Source organism: Camelus bactrianus, chromosome 8 (genome assembly GCF_048773025.1).
Source record: "Camelus bactrianus isolate YW-2024 breed Bactrian camel chromosome 8, ASM4877302v1, whole genome shotgun sequence".
In the NCBI taxonomy this organism is placed as follows: Eukaryota; Metazoa; Chordata; class Mammalia; order Artiodactyla; family Camelidae; genus Camelus; species Camelus bactrianus.
Genome location: NC_133546.1, coordinates 64662088 through 64679594, shown reverse-complemented (window position 1 = coordinate 64679594; position 17507 = coordinate 64662088). Strand labels below are relative to the sequence as shown.

General features: G+C 33.8%; 1 protein-coding gene across 2 annotated transcripts in view; it reads right to left on the bottom strand.

Annotated features, from left to right (window-relative positions):
- The window catches only part of IBTK (inhibitor of Bruton tyrosine kinase), an 81081-nt gene that overhangs the window by 24152 nt on the left and 39422 nt on the right, over positions 1-17507 (bottom strand). For both annotated transcript variants that reach the window (XM_074368697.1, XM_074368696.1), the window contains exons 18-23: positions 15474-15591; positions 12933-12993; positions 6353-6474; positions 4608-4720; positions 1796-1944; positions 243-406 (exon numbers count right to left, since the gene is read on the bottom strand). In XM_074368697.1, coding sequence (XP_074224798.1) covers positions 243-406; positions 1796-1944; positions 4608-4720; positions 6353-6474; positions 12933-12993; positions 15474-15591 — 727 coding nt within the window. The remainder of the gene's footprint in view (positions 1-242; positions 407-1795; positions 1945-4607; positions 4721-6352; positions 6475-12932; positions 12994-15473; positions 15592-17507) is intronic.

Here is a 17507-nt window from a genome sequence, read left to right as displayed (position 1 = left end):
TATCAAGTGACTGTGTGTGTTATATAGCATTTACCAGAATTCACTGATGACGTTACAAGGCATCTGAATTTTGACGAGAAAAGAGCCTTTTAGCTGGTTAGGAATTTGTATACATTTAGGTAACTGTATATTAGAAATTTATATTAATAATTTTTGAATGTGCTTCATTAAAAGTTTTTGTTTAACTAAAAATGAACGGTATTTCTCAGACTAACAGGTACAGAACAAAATGAAAACTCTACCTGAAAGACCCAGAAACCCAACTGGAAGAGCTGGTAGTGTCAATTCTGTTACTGGGAATGGGCTGTGGAGCAGATATTTTAAGTACTGGTGATTTTTCCCATGGTTTTAAATCTTCCCGAAAATATGCAGACGGCGTACCATTAACATATGATTTACTTTTCCCCTGGGGGTAAGAAAAAAAAAACATTAAAAAAGTGACTAATGGACACCTCTAGCACAGCAGCTAACACACAGTTTATACTTAGGAAATATTGGTTAAACTGTATTAAAGAATAAAATCTTATGACAATCATCATCCAGAATTTTCAATTCAGTTCTTCCACTGAATTTTTAAATAACTGATCAATTCTCAAACCACACTGGTGACTATAACCCAATTATTGTAAGCTTTGGGAGAAATTTTTAGGGAAATAAGGTTGCATATTAAATCCCTATTTACACAAGCACTAAATTAAAATGTTAATAAATGAAAGTTTCTTAAATACGATATGAAGCAGTAACATTAATGTCCATGACTTTAAAATGAAACAGAATGAAAGTTTGGTATAAATGTCATATAATTCACTATGGGTATAATTAAAGGACTCTGAATAAAATTAAAGCCAAATAATATAAACACTTCAAAAAAGACCCTAAATTAACTATTGCTATTACAAAAGGTCAAGGAAGTTACTGAAATGGTATTTCCACTGCCAGGATAGACTCTTATACTACCGCTAGACATTCACAGCATGTCTTCAACCTTCCTTTAAACCTCAACTGTCTTTCACACCAACCTCAGTGCTAGTATGAAATTGCCCCCAAACTTCTACCCTGTATTAAAAATCACAAAAAATGTGTCAAATCAATCCTTGAGGCCTAGAAGACTCTAATAAGAAAGAGAAAATTTTCTATTGTCTCATAAATTTCTAGAAGTTTTAATACGTTCAGTGGATGTATAGAGGTTAGAAAAAAATTAGCTACTAAAGTAAACATTTTCCTTCCCTAATGATTAACAATTATGGAGTAAAATGTTAAGAGATGTCTAAAAAGTGGCCTCCCCAGAGTCGACCAGACTAGGAATTTAGCAACTCAGTGTCAGCTGTGCTAGACAAGGAGACTTTCACTCCAGCTTCACTGCCCCAGCTCCCTCCATGGAGGGAAGACACCATACAGATTCTGAAATTAGGCTTACTTTCAAAAAGCATCTTCCTTCAACAGTTTTTAGCTGGTGTTACCTGACAGTTCACAAAATAAATTTCAAGTAATTTAGTCATAAATATATACTTCAGTATGTCTATACAGTATTGCTATATTTTAACATCAATATTACATTTTATTGCAGAAAGTTTAAAATTCAACATAATAAAGGGCTCAAAACTGCCACTGAAATCTTTAAAACTAGAAGTATTAGGCAAATTTGAGAAAACTAATACTACATGTCATTAAATTATATTTTCTTATAAACCAGTCAGAAGTGTTTTAAAGTTAGAGTAAAAATAATGAAAAAGTAAACTGTCTATAAACTAAAGTCTGACGAAGATAGTGCATTTATAAACAAATAAAAACAAACCTCAATCTTATCTGAATGAAATCCTGTTGTGAAATCAGGGGACTGTAAATCTCTAGGACTACCCACTCCTGCGTAGCTTCCTTCAGAGTCTGATGTCAACAGTTCTGGAAGAGAGTCTACAGAATTGGTCTTACCAGACTTTAATAATCCTAAAAGGTAAAACAATTTTAAATATTAAACACATATACATTACACATATATGTATTACATTTAATGAACTAAATAGTGCTAAAAACTTCCATTTATCCAGATTCAGTAACAATTAGACTCTCTGTACCAAAAGCTTAATAATTCAAGCTAACTGAAGAAATCAGTTGAACTGAAAACCTGAAATGGAGATTTTAAAACAGTTTTATTCATTTCAATTACACATCAATTATACAGTGAACCTGAGGAATACAGTTCTTTGGTATCTAATTTAAGAAGTGATTCAGAACTTTTTCCCCCCTCATAAAAATAAAGAAGGAAGACAAAATTAATAAACTCCAGACCGCTCCCCTTTTGCACCTGCCTCTGCACTTATGCAGAAGGGGAGCAGCCCCAGCCTGTGCGGGAGGCTATAACGCTTCTGTCTGCCACTCATCTAACCAGCAGACTGACCCAGCAGCAGAGGCCTTGCTGAAGCCAACGGTGGCCTGTCTGAGAGTTTTCCTTCTGCAAAAGACCTACAGACGGAGAGCTATTTTCAATTAGCTTATCACCTAAAGCATGAGTTGTTATGAAACGTGTAAACCATTTCTTCTCTTAGGCAAGCTAAATACTTATCTCCCTGCTACACCTGGTCCAAGTTCTTTAGCAGATCAACTATTTCAAGTAATAACAGAGTAAAAAAACTTTTGCTTTGGTTCATGCATTTATTTTCATATTTAAAATGTAGTACAGTCTAAATGAAGTGGCAAAATAAACTCATTATATGAACTGTAACTAAAAGTTGTACAATTGATTTGAAAATAAATAAAACATATCATCTCGAATAAATTCAGTAAGTTTTGTTTTTTAAAGTAAATCACCTTGACAAGACACATGCCTTTTTTTGTTGTTATTGTTAAAACAGTTTGGAAATAACATCAAATATTTTTCCCCCACAATCTTTTAAATATTTTTAAGAGTAGCAATTTTTTATAAAAGAGAATATATTTAATACTGGAACGCAGTCAGTTAGAAATAAACCTAATGAATTAAAAAGATGATTTAAGTAGCCAACAATTATTTTTGATAAAAAACGTTTTCACAGAATGCCTTCTGTCTAACTTTAAGGATCGACACAAACAAAAGATAAGCCTTCACACGACTGTCCTTGATGAAATTTGCTGAATAGGTTTTTTGGGACCCCAATTAAATTTAACCTTTCAATCATTTGCTTTGGCCTAGAGAGAGTGGTACAGTAGGAAGAAAACAGAATTGGAATCAAGAAAATAAATTATATTTCTGTCTGTTACTACCTCAAATCACTTAACTTTTGAGCTTGTTTCCTCAAATTTAAAGGAAGGAGCATAAATCAGTTCATTACTGTATTTTCCAGCTCTGAAATGCTAAGACTCTAAAACATGCGCTAACAATAACATCATTAAAAGCAAACCAAATATCCACTTTTTCTATAAATCTTTTAGGTATCTGAAAAATCACCGGTTTCACGACTGCCTGTCCATTTATTAATCCTTCCATCAACCCACCTATGCCTCCTTCTAATGATTAGAGGTAATTCATGTAACACAGAGAACATAAAATTACAGAATTTTAAACTTTAAAAGGTCCTAAAATAGGAATCAGGGGATACAGATGTAAAACAACTATTCTTGATATTATTTATTCCTTTCAGATTTATTGAACATGTCAAGTACCTCATTTGTAGTATCTTGTTAAACATAAAAATATGTTTTTCTTTGCAATGAATAATAGCTATTTTTTTTCACAGGGACAATGTGCACTTGTTTTTTTCAAAGTTGCTTGTATAAGGCTGACTGACTATGAACATCCTGCTGATAGAAACTGCACCAATTTGTGTTTTATTGTTAAAGATATTACTAGTTCTGAAAGCCACACTGTAGTCTCATTATTTTTTTGTCACACTTCAATTTTTGTCTAAAGAAACTTATTAAAATTTAGGTAGTTTCAATCTGGATCTAATCAGAGATATCTAGAATGTGGGAGAATCTACAGTATCACTGGCCTAATGATAATGGTACTGCGGTTGTATAGAAGAATATCCTTATTTTTAGAAGATTCATATTAGCAAGGGGGGGTGGGGGAGTCATGTCTTCAGCTTAGTTGCAAGTGGCTCAGGAAAAAGTAAAAAGTGCACGTGTAGAATGTTTGGGGGATGAGAGAAGACAGCATGCAATACAAAGCCTGCAAGGAAAAGCAAATGTGGTAAGAGGTTAGAAATCTGGATAAAGGGTATAAAGGTATTCGGGGTATTTTTCTTTCACCTTTTTAGTAACTTGAAGATTTTCAAAATAAAAAATTAGGAAAAAAATTTTAGAAAAACTACATAACCTTACTTTCAAACAGGCTCACATAATGCCTGATCCAAAACGTGTTGTATTGTACTACTGGATGGCACCTCCTTATGCACATCCCACTTGGCATCTCACCTGGATCACTGATACTTGTGTGTGTGTGTAAACTGAACCCACATGATAACAGTATCCCTGCCATGTTTTGCCTACCTCTAGCCCTCTATGTCACTAGACAGAGTGGTCTTTCTAAAAACATAAATCTTATTCAGTCACATATGTTAAATGAATTAGATAAGGAATAGAGATTTGAAAGTTTAGATCAGAAAATATACCCTAAAACACTTTCCACTCACCTGTAGATGGTGGACTCTGAATAATATCTGAAAGGTTATAACCTCCAGAACTATCTGATCGCTTACGTGGCTTCTTTTTTGCTTTTGTTTTTGTCTTCTTGAACATACTTTCCCTAGGAAAAGAGCAAACAAAAAGTCATTTAAAAAAAATAAGTTAGAGATGAAACAGCAGAAGAACGATGCCTTTTGAGCAACAGAATCTAGCATGCTGGTCAAACAGAGAACACAACAACATGGAAGGATATGCACGCTCTGGGACCATTTACCTATGTGGTGTGGAGCAAATCACTCAATTTCACTGAACCTCAGTGTGATACTATCACTTGTTCTAACTCTAGCATTTCTGTAAGTCAGAAACAAGTTGGTATATATGAAAATATTTTGAAAAGTAAAATACTGGACACATTCACACACAATCTATTATAAACTATGATCTTGAACTAGAAATATTTGATGATAATTTTTAAAGTATTTCAAGGGCTGCATAATTCCCTGAATTAAGTTTTACTGATTCAGGAAAGGGAAAATAAAATTATCTAAGAACTACAATTGCCTTGTTTCACATCTCATTATATAACTCATCCACAGTTACACAGGGTCAGCTGTGGATACTATTATTTTGTAAAGGTTAATAGATTTATGTCAATGTTAATTTTATTATAACTTTTAATATAATAATATGCCATACGTCTAAGTCAGATATCTATAAACTTCAACTATCCCAAATGGCTAATACCAAACTCTAGAAAAAGAGTTTAAAAAAAAATTGCTGGAACTAAAAAGTGAGCTACACAGCTGATTATTATGCACACACATATATACACACTCACACATATATATAGTAAATGACTTTAACACCCCCTAATTTTATTTTAACAGATCATTTACCAAATAGAAAAAAAGTAATTTTATAACCAGCTGGTAAGCGAGTCTAAAGTGCAGACTGGAAATTCTAAGCAGGACTTGTCGAATGGTCAGCAGAACGATCATGTAGGACCTGGGGTATTTTGTTGGAGGACTCCCAAACGCCAGCCACTGCAGGTACTCTCTCTTGAGCCAGTAGGGCTCTCTTTACAGAGGGATCCAGAGGAGTGGCTGATGCACTCCCCTTGGCTCACCCTCTCCAGAAGGAGACCCTCTAGTCTTTGGCCAAGACGGAAGAGGGGCAATCACTTGGTTGAATGGGCCTCAGGAAGAGACTGATGCTATTTGAAAAAAAATCTCAAAAAATGCTCTTTTCCAAATTCAACTACTTACCCCGGTCCTTATAAACCTAGTGCCTCTAATTCTTAAGCCTTTCCAGAATTCAGTTTTTCTATTTTAAGTCATTACTGCTCAGCTGCCACTTTCCAAGGTCTAAAACTGTTAACATCCGCTGACTGCCATTTACTCTTTTCCTGTTCTCTCTGCTTAAGCACAACATGCCTTTTTTATTTCTTTACTATAATCTCAGCAAGGTTTTAAAACATAGTTAACATGAACGCACTTACTTAACCCAATATACTTAACCGTAAGGCTACATTCCTTTCATATTTATACTTAATTCTGTTATACCTGCAAATATTAATTATATTTACTTCATATTTTATCAAGGCTAAGAATGAACATGAATATCTATTTTTTATGTCAGGTTTCTCACTTTTTCTTTCAGTACCAATATGAAAGTGTCAGTAGTGTAAAGACTGGGGATAGAGGGAGAAGGAAAGGAGAAAAAGAAAAAAACAAAAACAAAAAACAGAGCTTACGAATAATTTTGTTCCAAGTTTATTTCTTCTTTCAAAAAGACATCACCATCTTCTACATCCAAATAGCTAATATCTGGTCCATCTTGATATGGTGTAATGACTCTTCTATCCATTGCTGGAATCTATAGGGAAAAAGATGCCACTTTTTAAATACAAAATTTGCAGAGGAATGACATCAGCACCATGGTGGACTGAAAAGCTACCTGTATCTTTCCCCTTTAATACAACCACCATCCACCGCTAAACAAAGGAGCCTCTGCCCAACCCACTCAGACACCAGAGACTTCCACACATTTGTACAGCTAAAGATGGCTGGACTAGAGCACACAGAGTAGGTGGAACTGAGGGAACAGTGGAGTCGCCTGCAATTCTGGGCCTCTAACCATGGCAGCTGAGCCCACAGCTTCAGAGAACCCAGTAGCAGCAGGTGAGGTGGTGCACACAGCCCTGGCATCCTGAACAGAGCAGCGCTCATAACCACAAATAATTGGGTAGCAGTGGCAGTGTGCCCTGGAACCCAGCCCATGCCCCTGCCCACCATCCACAGTGAGAGTCCCCCAGCACAGTGGCAGAGCCCATTAACCTTACAACACTGGACACAGCAGAGGTACCTGTGCAACCTTGACTCTCCCCCCACCCCCATTATCCTCCTCCCTTCACACTGCAGAGTTTGTAACTCAAGGAATCCAGGACACTGGGGAAGAACCCACTATCCCAGTGATGACAGCAGCTGTGGGAAAAGAAAGGCAGTAAGAACCCTAGAGGCACAAGAAGCAATAAAGAAGGCACAGAGGCACTCCTCTTACCGAGACGATGGAGCCTTGAAAGTACCAACTCTCAAATATAACTAAAGACAGCTCAGGTAAGAGAAACCAAAACTTTGTGTTGTAATGCCACCTACTGGAAAGCAAAAGAAGTCTCTAACTTCTAACCTGTCATTAACTTCAAGTGCCCCTGCAGGGGAACAATTCATTGAGCACCACAAAGAAGCAGTTAACACTATACTACAAAAAGAAAATAACAATTCTCCAGACACCAAAATCATGACTACTGCTATCGCACTGATCAAGAATTCAACACAGCTGTCATGAAGGAACTCAGTGAGCTACAAGAAAAGTCAGAATGGCAGTTTAATGAGCCCAGGAATAAAATTAATGAACAGAAGGAATATTTTACCAAAGAGACTGAAACTCTAAAAAAGAACCAAACAAATGCTGGAGCTGAAGAATTCAATAAGAGAGATTAAGAATGCATTAGAAAAGCAATGGCAATAAAGCAGACCATGTGGGAGACAGAATTAGCAAGCTCAAAGGTAAAAAAATCTTAAATTGATACAAATAGAAAAGAGAAATAAGATACCAAAAAAACTGAGGAAATTCTACAAGAGCTATCTGTTTTAGGAAGGACAACACTGGGATAATGAGTATCCCAGAAGGAGGAAAGAGAGAGAAGGGAGCAGAGTTGTTTTTTAAACAAATAATAACAGAACTTCCCAAACCTGGGGAAGGAACTGGATATGCAAGTCCATGAAATTAAGAAAACACCTATTACCTCAATGCAAAATGACCTTCTCCAAGACATTATATTAAAACTGTCAAGTCAACGATAAAGAAAGAGTTTTAAAGGCAGCCAGGGAAAAAAGGATGATAGCCTACAAAGGAAACTTCATTAGGCTATCAGCAGATGTCTCAGCAGAAACCCCAAAGGCCAGGAGGGAGTGAAACGACATTCTCAAAATGCTAAAAGATAAAAAGTGTCACACAAGAATACTCTATGCAGAGAAGTTATTCAAATATGAAGGAGAAATAAAGGCTTTTCTAGACAAACAAAAAAACTAGATCTGCCAACAAGACATGTTCAAAGGAGCTCTCCTAATAGTAACAGAGGCAAAAGTACACACAACTTTGAGCAAGATGATAAAACAGAATCAGAAAATTGCAATTCTTTATCAGGTTTTTAAAACACTTTATTATAGCATAAAGGTTAAAGACAGAAAAAAAGTAAGCCGAAAAATAACTACAGCTATTTCTGTTTGGTAACAAACTCACAACATTAAAAGGGATAATTTGAGAAAAACATAAAACGGGATGAGGAAAATTTCTATAGGTAAATGAAGATAACATAGTATCAGCCAAAAAAAGACTATTTTATCTATGAGACATTTTGTACAAAGCTCAGGGCAATGACCAAACTTCAAGTTATAGAACAGAGAAACAAAACATAAAAAAAGAGGAAACTGAGAAAAATAAATAAAACGACCAAACCAAAATGACAGACAAAAGCACAAGGAAAAAGAAACAATGGAATATCGAGCAACCAAAAAACAAAATGTGGAATTTCAGAACTAAGTCCTCATCTATCAATAATCACCCTAAATGTAAATGTATTGAATTCACCAATCAAAAGACACAGTAGCTGGGTGCATGAAATAACAAGACCCAACTATAAGCTGTCTCCAGGAGACTCCTCTCAGCTTTAAGACAAACATAGGCTCAAAGTGAAGGGATGGAAGATGATACTCCAAGCAAATGGCAGCAAAAGAAAGCAGCTGCAGTCATACTTATACCAGACAAAATAGACTTCAAGCCAAAAACTTAACAAGAGACAAAAATGGTCAGTATATAATAATAAAGAGGACAATTCATCAAATAGACATAAAAGTGATGAATGTATGTATACCTAACATAAGAGCACTAAAATATATAAAACAATTATTAACAGAACCAAAGAGAGAAATTGATAGCAACACAATAGTTGGGGACATTTAACACCCCACTTACATCAACGAATAGATCATCCAGACAGAAAGTCAACAATGAAACAGTGGCCTTAACTGAAATGACAGGCCAGATATATCTGATAGATTTGAAAAGAACATTTCATCCAAATGCAGCAGAATACACATTCTTTTCAAGCACACATGGAATTTTCTCAAGAATAGATCATATGTCAGGACACAAAACAAGTCTCAACAGATTTAAGACTGAAATCCTATCAAACATCTTTTATGATTACAATGATATGAAACCAAGAAGAACAACACTGGAAAAACCATAAATATGTAAAGAATGAACAACATGCTGCACAACTATTGAGTCAATGAAGAAATCAAATGAGAAATAAAAAAATCACCTTAAAACAAATGAAAATGAAAATATGACATACCAAAATCTACGGTATACAGCAAAAGTGGTACTAAGACTTTGTAGCAATAAAGGCCTACCTCAAGAAACAGGAAAAACTTACACCTAAAGAACTAGAAAAAAGAACAAAGCCCAAAGTTAGTAGAAAGAAGGAAATGTAAAGATCAGGGAAGACATAAATGAAATAGAGAAGACAATAGAAAAGATAAATGAAACCCAGAGTCAGTTCTTTGAAGATAAGCAAAATTGATGAATCATCAGCTGGACTCACTAAGAAAAAAAGGAGAAGGCCTGATAAATAAAATAAAAAATTAAAGAGAAAAAAATAACAGATACCACAGAAATATAAAGGATTATTAAGAGAATACACAAATTGGAAAACCTAGAACAAATGGACAAATTCTTAGAATCATACAACCTTTCCAAGACTGACTCATGAAGAAATAGAAAATTTGAATAGACCAATCACTAGCACAGAGACTGAAACAGTAATCAAAAAGCCTTTAAAAATAAGTCCAGGACCAGACAGCTTCAGAGGTGATTTCTAGCAAACAAAGACCTAATACCTATCCTCAAACCTCCAAAAAATGAAGAGGAGAGAATGCCTTCTAACTCATTTTACAAGGCCAATATCATCCTGATACCAAAACCAGACAAAGACAACACAAAAAAAGAAAATCACAGGCCAACTGATGAACATAGATGCAAAAATCCTCAACAAAATATTAGCAAACCAAATTCAACAATACTTCAAAAGGACCATAAAATGATCAAGTGGGATTTATACCAGGGATTTAAGGATGGTTCAACATCCACAAATCAATCAATATGATACACCATATTAACAAAATTAAGGATAAAAATCATATAATCATATCAACAGATACAGAAAAAGCATTTAACAAGATTAAACACCCATTTATGATACAAGTCTCCAGAAAGTGGGTTACAGAATGGATGTATCTCAACATGATGAAATCTGTATGTGATAAACCCATAGCTAACATACTCAATGATGAAAAATTGAAGGCTGTACCTCTAAGATCAGGAATTAAGACAAGATGCTCATTCTCACCACTCTTATTCAATATAGTATCAGAAGTGCTAGCCAGAGCAATTAGACTAGAAAAAAAAATAAATAAAAGGCATCCAAATTAGAAAGGAAGAAGTAAAACTGTCACTATTTCCAGATGACTTATATATAGAAAACCCTGAAGACTCAACCAGAAAACTATTAGAAATAATAAACAGTAAAGTTGCATGATACAAACTCAACACACACACACATATTTCTATATGCTAACAATAAGCAATCACCAACAGAAATTAAGGAAACAATCATATTTACAATGGCAACAAAAATAAAATACCTATGAATAAAATTCAAGGACGTGAAAGACCTTTACACTGAAAACTAAGACATTGTTTAAAGAAACTGAAGAAGACACAAATAAATGGAAAGGTATTCCGTGCTCATGGACTGGAAGAATAAATTATAAAAATGTCCATATTACCTAAAGCAGTCTAATTCAATGCAATCCCTATCAAAATCCCAAGCACATGTTTCACAGAAATAGAACAAAAAGATCTAAAATATATATGGAACCACCAAACACCACTAGTAGTCAAAGTAATCCTGAGAAAAAAAGAACAAAGCTGGAGGCATCACACTCCCTGGTTTCAAACTATATTACAAAGCCATAGTAATCAAAACAGCATTGGCAGAAAAACAGATGCAAAGATATCTGAACAGAATTGAAAGCCCAGAAATAAACACTTGCAAATATGGACAATTAGTTTATACAAAGAACCGAAGAACATATAATGGAGAAAGGACAATCTCTTCAACAAATGATGCTGGGAAAACTGAACAGCCACATGCAAAAAAATGAAAGTAGACCACTAATTCACAGCTATACATAAAAATCAACTCATTCAAAGTGGATTAAAGACTTGAATATAAGACCTGAAACCATAAAACTCCTAGAAGAAAACACAGGAAATACACTCTTTGGTATCAGTCTTAGCAATATCTTTCTCGATATGTCTCCTCAGGTAAGGAAAACAAAAGCAAAAATAAACAAATAGAATTACATCAAACTAAAAAGCTTTTGCACAGCAAAGGAAACCATCAATAAAATGAAAAGACAACCTACTAAATGGGAGAAGATATTTGCAAATGATATATCTGAAAATAATTTATACAACTCAGTAAACAATAAAAACACCTGATTAAAAAAATGGGCAAAGGAGTTGAATATGTATTTTTCTAAAGAACACATACGGATGGGCCAGTAGGCACATGGAAAGATGTTCAGCAACACTTATTAGGGAAATGCAAATCAAAACCACAATGAGATATCACCTCACACCTATCAGAATGGCTATCATCAAAAAGACAAGAAATAACATGTGTTAGCAAGGATGTAAAGAAAAGGGAACCTATACACTGTTGGTGGGAATGTAAATGGGTGCAGTCCCTACAGAAGACAGTATAAAGATTTCTCAAAAAATTAATAACAGACTAGCATATGATACTCAGCTATAACATTTCTGGGTATTTATACAAAGAATATAAGAAACACTTATTTAAAAAGATATATGCCATCCCCATGTTCACTATAGCATTATTTATAATAGCCAAGATATGGAAACAACCTAAGTGCCCATCAATGGATGAATGGATAAAGATGTAACACACACACACACACACACACACACACACACACACACACACAGGAATACTATTCAGCCATGAAAAAAGATGAAATCATGCTATTTCCAACAACAGAGATGGACCTTGAAGGTATTATGCTAAGCAAAATAAGTCAAGAGGAAGAAAGACAAATACTATATGAGTTCACTCATAGATGGCATATAAAACACTAATAAACAAACAAAATAAATGAACAAACCAAAACCAAAACGAAACAAAAAACCCAAACACATAGATACAGAGAACAGAGGGAGAAGGGGAAGGGGAAAAGTGACAGGGGGTATAAGGAATCAACTATGGTGACAGATGGAAGTTAAACTTTTGGTGGTGAGAAAGCTGTAGGGTATATAGAAGTAGAAATATGTTGTACACATGAAACATATAATGCTATAAATCAGTGCTAACTCAATAAAAATAAATAATAAAATTTTTAAAAATCCATGTTTCTGCACCATCCTGATCTTTGGTAAATAATAACAAAAGACTCCAAAGCTTTCAATAACTTTCATTTATAAAGCAATTAAAATAGATATTATTTTATTATTAAATATCTTTAATTTTGATTATTATATTTATCTGTGGAATCTGTAGAGAAATTCAATATCCTCAGTTTTAAAAAATCCTAACGTATCAGAATTCATTAGGAAATTATTCCTTTGAGAAGTCTGACAAAATAAACTGCTTCAGTTGATATTATCACTGAAAACAACATAAACCTTACCATTTTTCGGTAATACACAGAAAGATCCTTCAAAACACCATCACTTAAAACATCAAGGGACCTAAGAGTAAGATATAAAATTCTATCTTAAGACTCAAGTAATTTAATACCTGTCGAGTTTTCCAAATGTAAAGAGACATTTTATATTGTTGAGTAAGTAAGTTTTTTTTTTTAAAGCATTAATATGCCAGTTGCAGCAAATTCTTCTTGGAAGTGTGTGTTGTTATATATTTCATACACATTAGACAACATCTTGAATAAAACTCAAAACAACTCTTATAAATAAGTGATAAAACCTTTACAGAAAGAATACTATATTGATAGAACGATGGCCTATCAGGTACCTGAATTCCATTTAGAATTATCACTGCTCCCAATTACCTGCATGACCTTGAGCAACTCACTGTATCTCTCTAGGCTTTAGTACCTTCACGTGTAAAATGATGTTAGGACTAGTTCAACTGCATTCAAAGCAGATTTTAAGGAACTCTCAGGTTCTAGAGAGGTACTTTGAGGCATCAGTAAAAATTTAAATCAAAGTTTACATTATAAAATATATTTCAAACCATTTTTACAACTCATACAAAACAAGCATATTCAAACCTGTACTATACAGGTTTTTTTTTTTTTTTAACATTTTAAAGATAATTAAGCTGTGATGTTATGTCAGTTTTGATGCCTTCCTTTCTTAGTATCTCTGTGCATATTTATTTACACTTCTAGCAAACACATATTTGATTAGACATGGTTATACTTACACAAATCTTTGTTTTAATGGAAGTTATGCATGAATACTTACATAGTTATTCACCAAAGCACCTGTGACACCCTTAAATATTAATAGTTCAGCTGACACTCCTGTCACAACATAATAACTGAACAACAGCAGTGTGACACATCATTTTCCAGTATCATATTTTAGATTGATTTGGTGCTTGTTTTACATTTGCGTTGATTCTTATCTAACAAATTGAGTAAGTTTAATTCGACAATGTAAGGTAAAAAAAATTGCTATGGTTAGAATTACTAATATAATGTCAGCAAAAAAATTAAATTTACTCTGAAACCCTAGCTAGGTCCGGACACTAAAATACCAGAGGCATTTTGAAATGATATTGTCTAATATCCTTTAACATTAATTTGCATTTGAAAGGCATTTTTCACAAAATAACAAAGTATTAAACTGTCAAAGGAATTTCCTCTAAACTGAACCCTTAAGTGGCAAATTATTAAGAATCTATGATTCACCTTTTAAAAATAGTAGAAAGCTTTTCTTTCAATCATGTTTTGCAATTAGTTTCATTAAACATCATCCTGACTTTGAAAGGTGAGTTATCAAAAAATTATTAAGATTTCTAATTCATTAAATGGATCAAGATTTTGATTATTTGGAAAAAAAGGTTCATGGGTTTTTTCATCCTCATATGAAGATATAATAGAATCTACTTCATAATATTTTCATGAAAATTAACTGAATCTATATAACACTTTTAGAATTCTGTCTGGCACAGTATTATGATTATTACTATTATTATGTAACTATTATATTACTATTATTTGTTATTACTATTAATAACTACTATTATGGCAGTAAGTGTGGGCTATTATTACAATTAAAACAAAATACAGAAGTACACTGGATATTGACTTTAAAAATGCAACTGACACCAAGACTGTAATCTGAAATTTCTGTTAACCAAAACAGACTCATTTTCCCGTCACTGACTTAAGTGAGTAAATATAATACAATTTTGACCTTATGCTAAAAAATAAATCTGTAAATTTATTTCATTAAAAAATTCTACTGCTAAAATAGATGAAAACAATGGAATGAAATTTCCAACATTTCTCTAATTCTAAAATGTTTATGACTCCTAAATCATTATCATTTACCAAATTATTTCCATCCAGGTAAACAATACAAAATATTGGCTTATAAAACAGGATATATATATTTAGCTAACTTTTTCACTTAAAATGTGTCATTTTTCATACACAATATTTCATTACTCATTGATTTCTATGTTAAGGCTTCAAGAGGCATATGAGCTTGTAATAAGACCAGACCAACTAAATTTTTAAGGCCATCTGCTACAGCCGAAGTTTGACCAAAGAATCAATATGTAGTACAGGAAATATCTTAAGAGTGAATGAATATAAAGCGAAAATAGAAATCAACCAGTAACAAATTATATGCAATTAAGTGCTGGCTTAGTTTCCAAATGCCACGGTAACAATTACAAAATTACAAAACAAGCAAAGAGGTATGAATACATATAAAAAATATACTTGTGATAATACTGTCCCACAACTTTTCAGTGTAAGCTCCACTGAGGGCAAAGATGTCTATTTGTTCACCACGGTATCTTAGCAATTGCTGGTATATATTAGGCATCCAAATACTTATGGAATCATTAAATCCCCTTACATTTTCACTTTTTTTCTATAAAGCTGGAATTTATCATTATTCACTTTTAAAGTACTAACATATCTAATATGTAAATAAGTGGTTTTGAAACAGTCTGTATGCACTCAACTTACCTTGCTTCAAGTAAAGCTGCCATATTCAGTCCTATAAACTGTAAACAAGACAGTTTCAATTGTTCAGCATTATACATTGCTGCAAATTCCAGTAGCATAGCAGCATTCTTAAGGGTGACTACAAAGAAAAAAAGATTTGCAAAATGAGATGAAAGGCATGTTACTACAGCAAATTAAACATACTTATTTCTCAAGCTGTCAGGTTTGAACACTTAGAAGAAGGAAAACTGAAAAGTAGTTTCTTGCCAAAAATAGCTTATACTAGGGCAAATGTAGAACTCATTTTCCATTCCAATATGTCAAAGTAATTTTAAATAATTCGCCCTGAGAGAAATGAACACACATAAAATTTTAAGCAAAAGAAAATACAGAAGGTGCATTACAATGTCATCTAAAAGCAAACACCTAAGAACCAACAATCTTCCAGCTAACCTTTTTGGAATATTTTTAACTTTCACTGATAAACAACATTCCTTTTCATTTATATAGTACAGAATAAACATTCTCTCTTCCATAAAACTAAAAAGATATTCTTAAGACTAAGAGAAACTGGTGGGGAGGGTATAGCTCAAAGGGGTGGAGCATGTGCTTAGTACGCACAAGGTCCTGGGTTCAATCCCCAGGACCTCCTGTAAAAGAAAAGTAAATAAATGACCTAATTATATCCCCACCCCACCCCCACCAAAAAAAAAGAATTTTCAAAAGACTAAGAGAAACTGATGAAATTCTATAAAATGTTTATGTTGAGTAATACATCAGACTTTACCTGGGTATGTTACATATATAAACACATACACATACTATATATTTAGAAAACAAGTACAACTAAATCTTACCATATTGCTTTTCATACCAGTACAGAATATGGAATACTGTACAGAAGATGCTAGATTTTGTTACTTTATATAACTTTATATATGAAATGTGTTTTGCTGGAGACAGTCCCAGAATACTCTACTTACTGAGCATATAATTTTGGCTTCCAAAACCTCTCTGTTCTTTTCCTTATTTATTCTGAGTCCCAGCCAACCGAGGAACACAACTGTTTTCTATACCTCTATTTCTTTTTTCCTTTCCCCTTGTAACTCATTCAAAAGTTGTAACTGCAGACAATAATGATCTCTGCCTCACTCTTGACTAACATGAAGTTTCAACTAATGATACACTCAGTCTCCCATTTCACAGAAATAAAAATGGATCATATAAAAATTTGAGAGTTGTGCAGTGGGGAACAAGAATTGCCCAATTATCAGAGATGCAAATTCTGCTGAACCCTTCTCTTGCGAGGTTCTAGGAAAGATCAAGGAATTCATTAATAGAGGCAACAGTGTAGCAGGAGCCAAGAAAGACTATCCAGGGGATGCCAAGAAAGTCAACCGAACAACTGAAAATATTAGTATTTTATACCTATTGCATGTTGTGTCCTTTATTTTAATGTACGGCTGGCCTCCATACCCGAGTTTAACGGCAGCATGTACAGAGGGCCAGCTATATTCACTGTACCACACCATTTTATATACGGGACTTGAGCATCCACGGATTTTGATATCCATAGAAGCTCCTGAAACCAATACCCCTCTGGACACTGTGGGACAGTATTTCCCTTTTCTGAATGGCTTAAAAGATCAGAGTCATTGTTCTCTTTTTGATAACCAAGAAGTAGATACTCCATTCAAGAAAAGTGAGTAAATAAGACAACTAGAGCAAAGACAAACTACTAGCAACTATAAATTCGAAACACTTGACAGGAAAACCTTTCACACTTGCTGAAGTGGCAATGAAAGAGACCAAAGATTAGAAAGCCAAGAAACCTTTATATCAGGCTAAGGAAATCTAACCTTTATCTTAAATATTAAAATTATAGAAGACATAAGTACTTCCTATAGAAAGAGTAAAGAAAGAGAAGTTAGAAGAGAGAAATGGGACTTAAAAGACTACGATGCCACCACACAGAAGGGATGGATAACAGTGATCTCCACTAGCACACGGACAGTGAGAATAAAAAGGTGAGGGAAACGCAATCAACGTAGGATG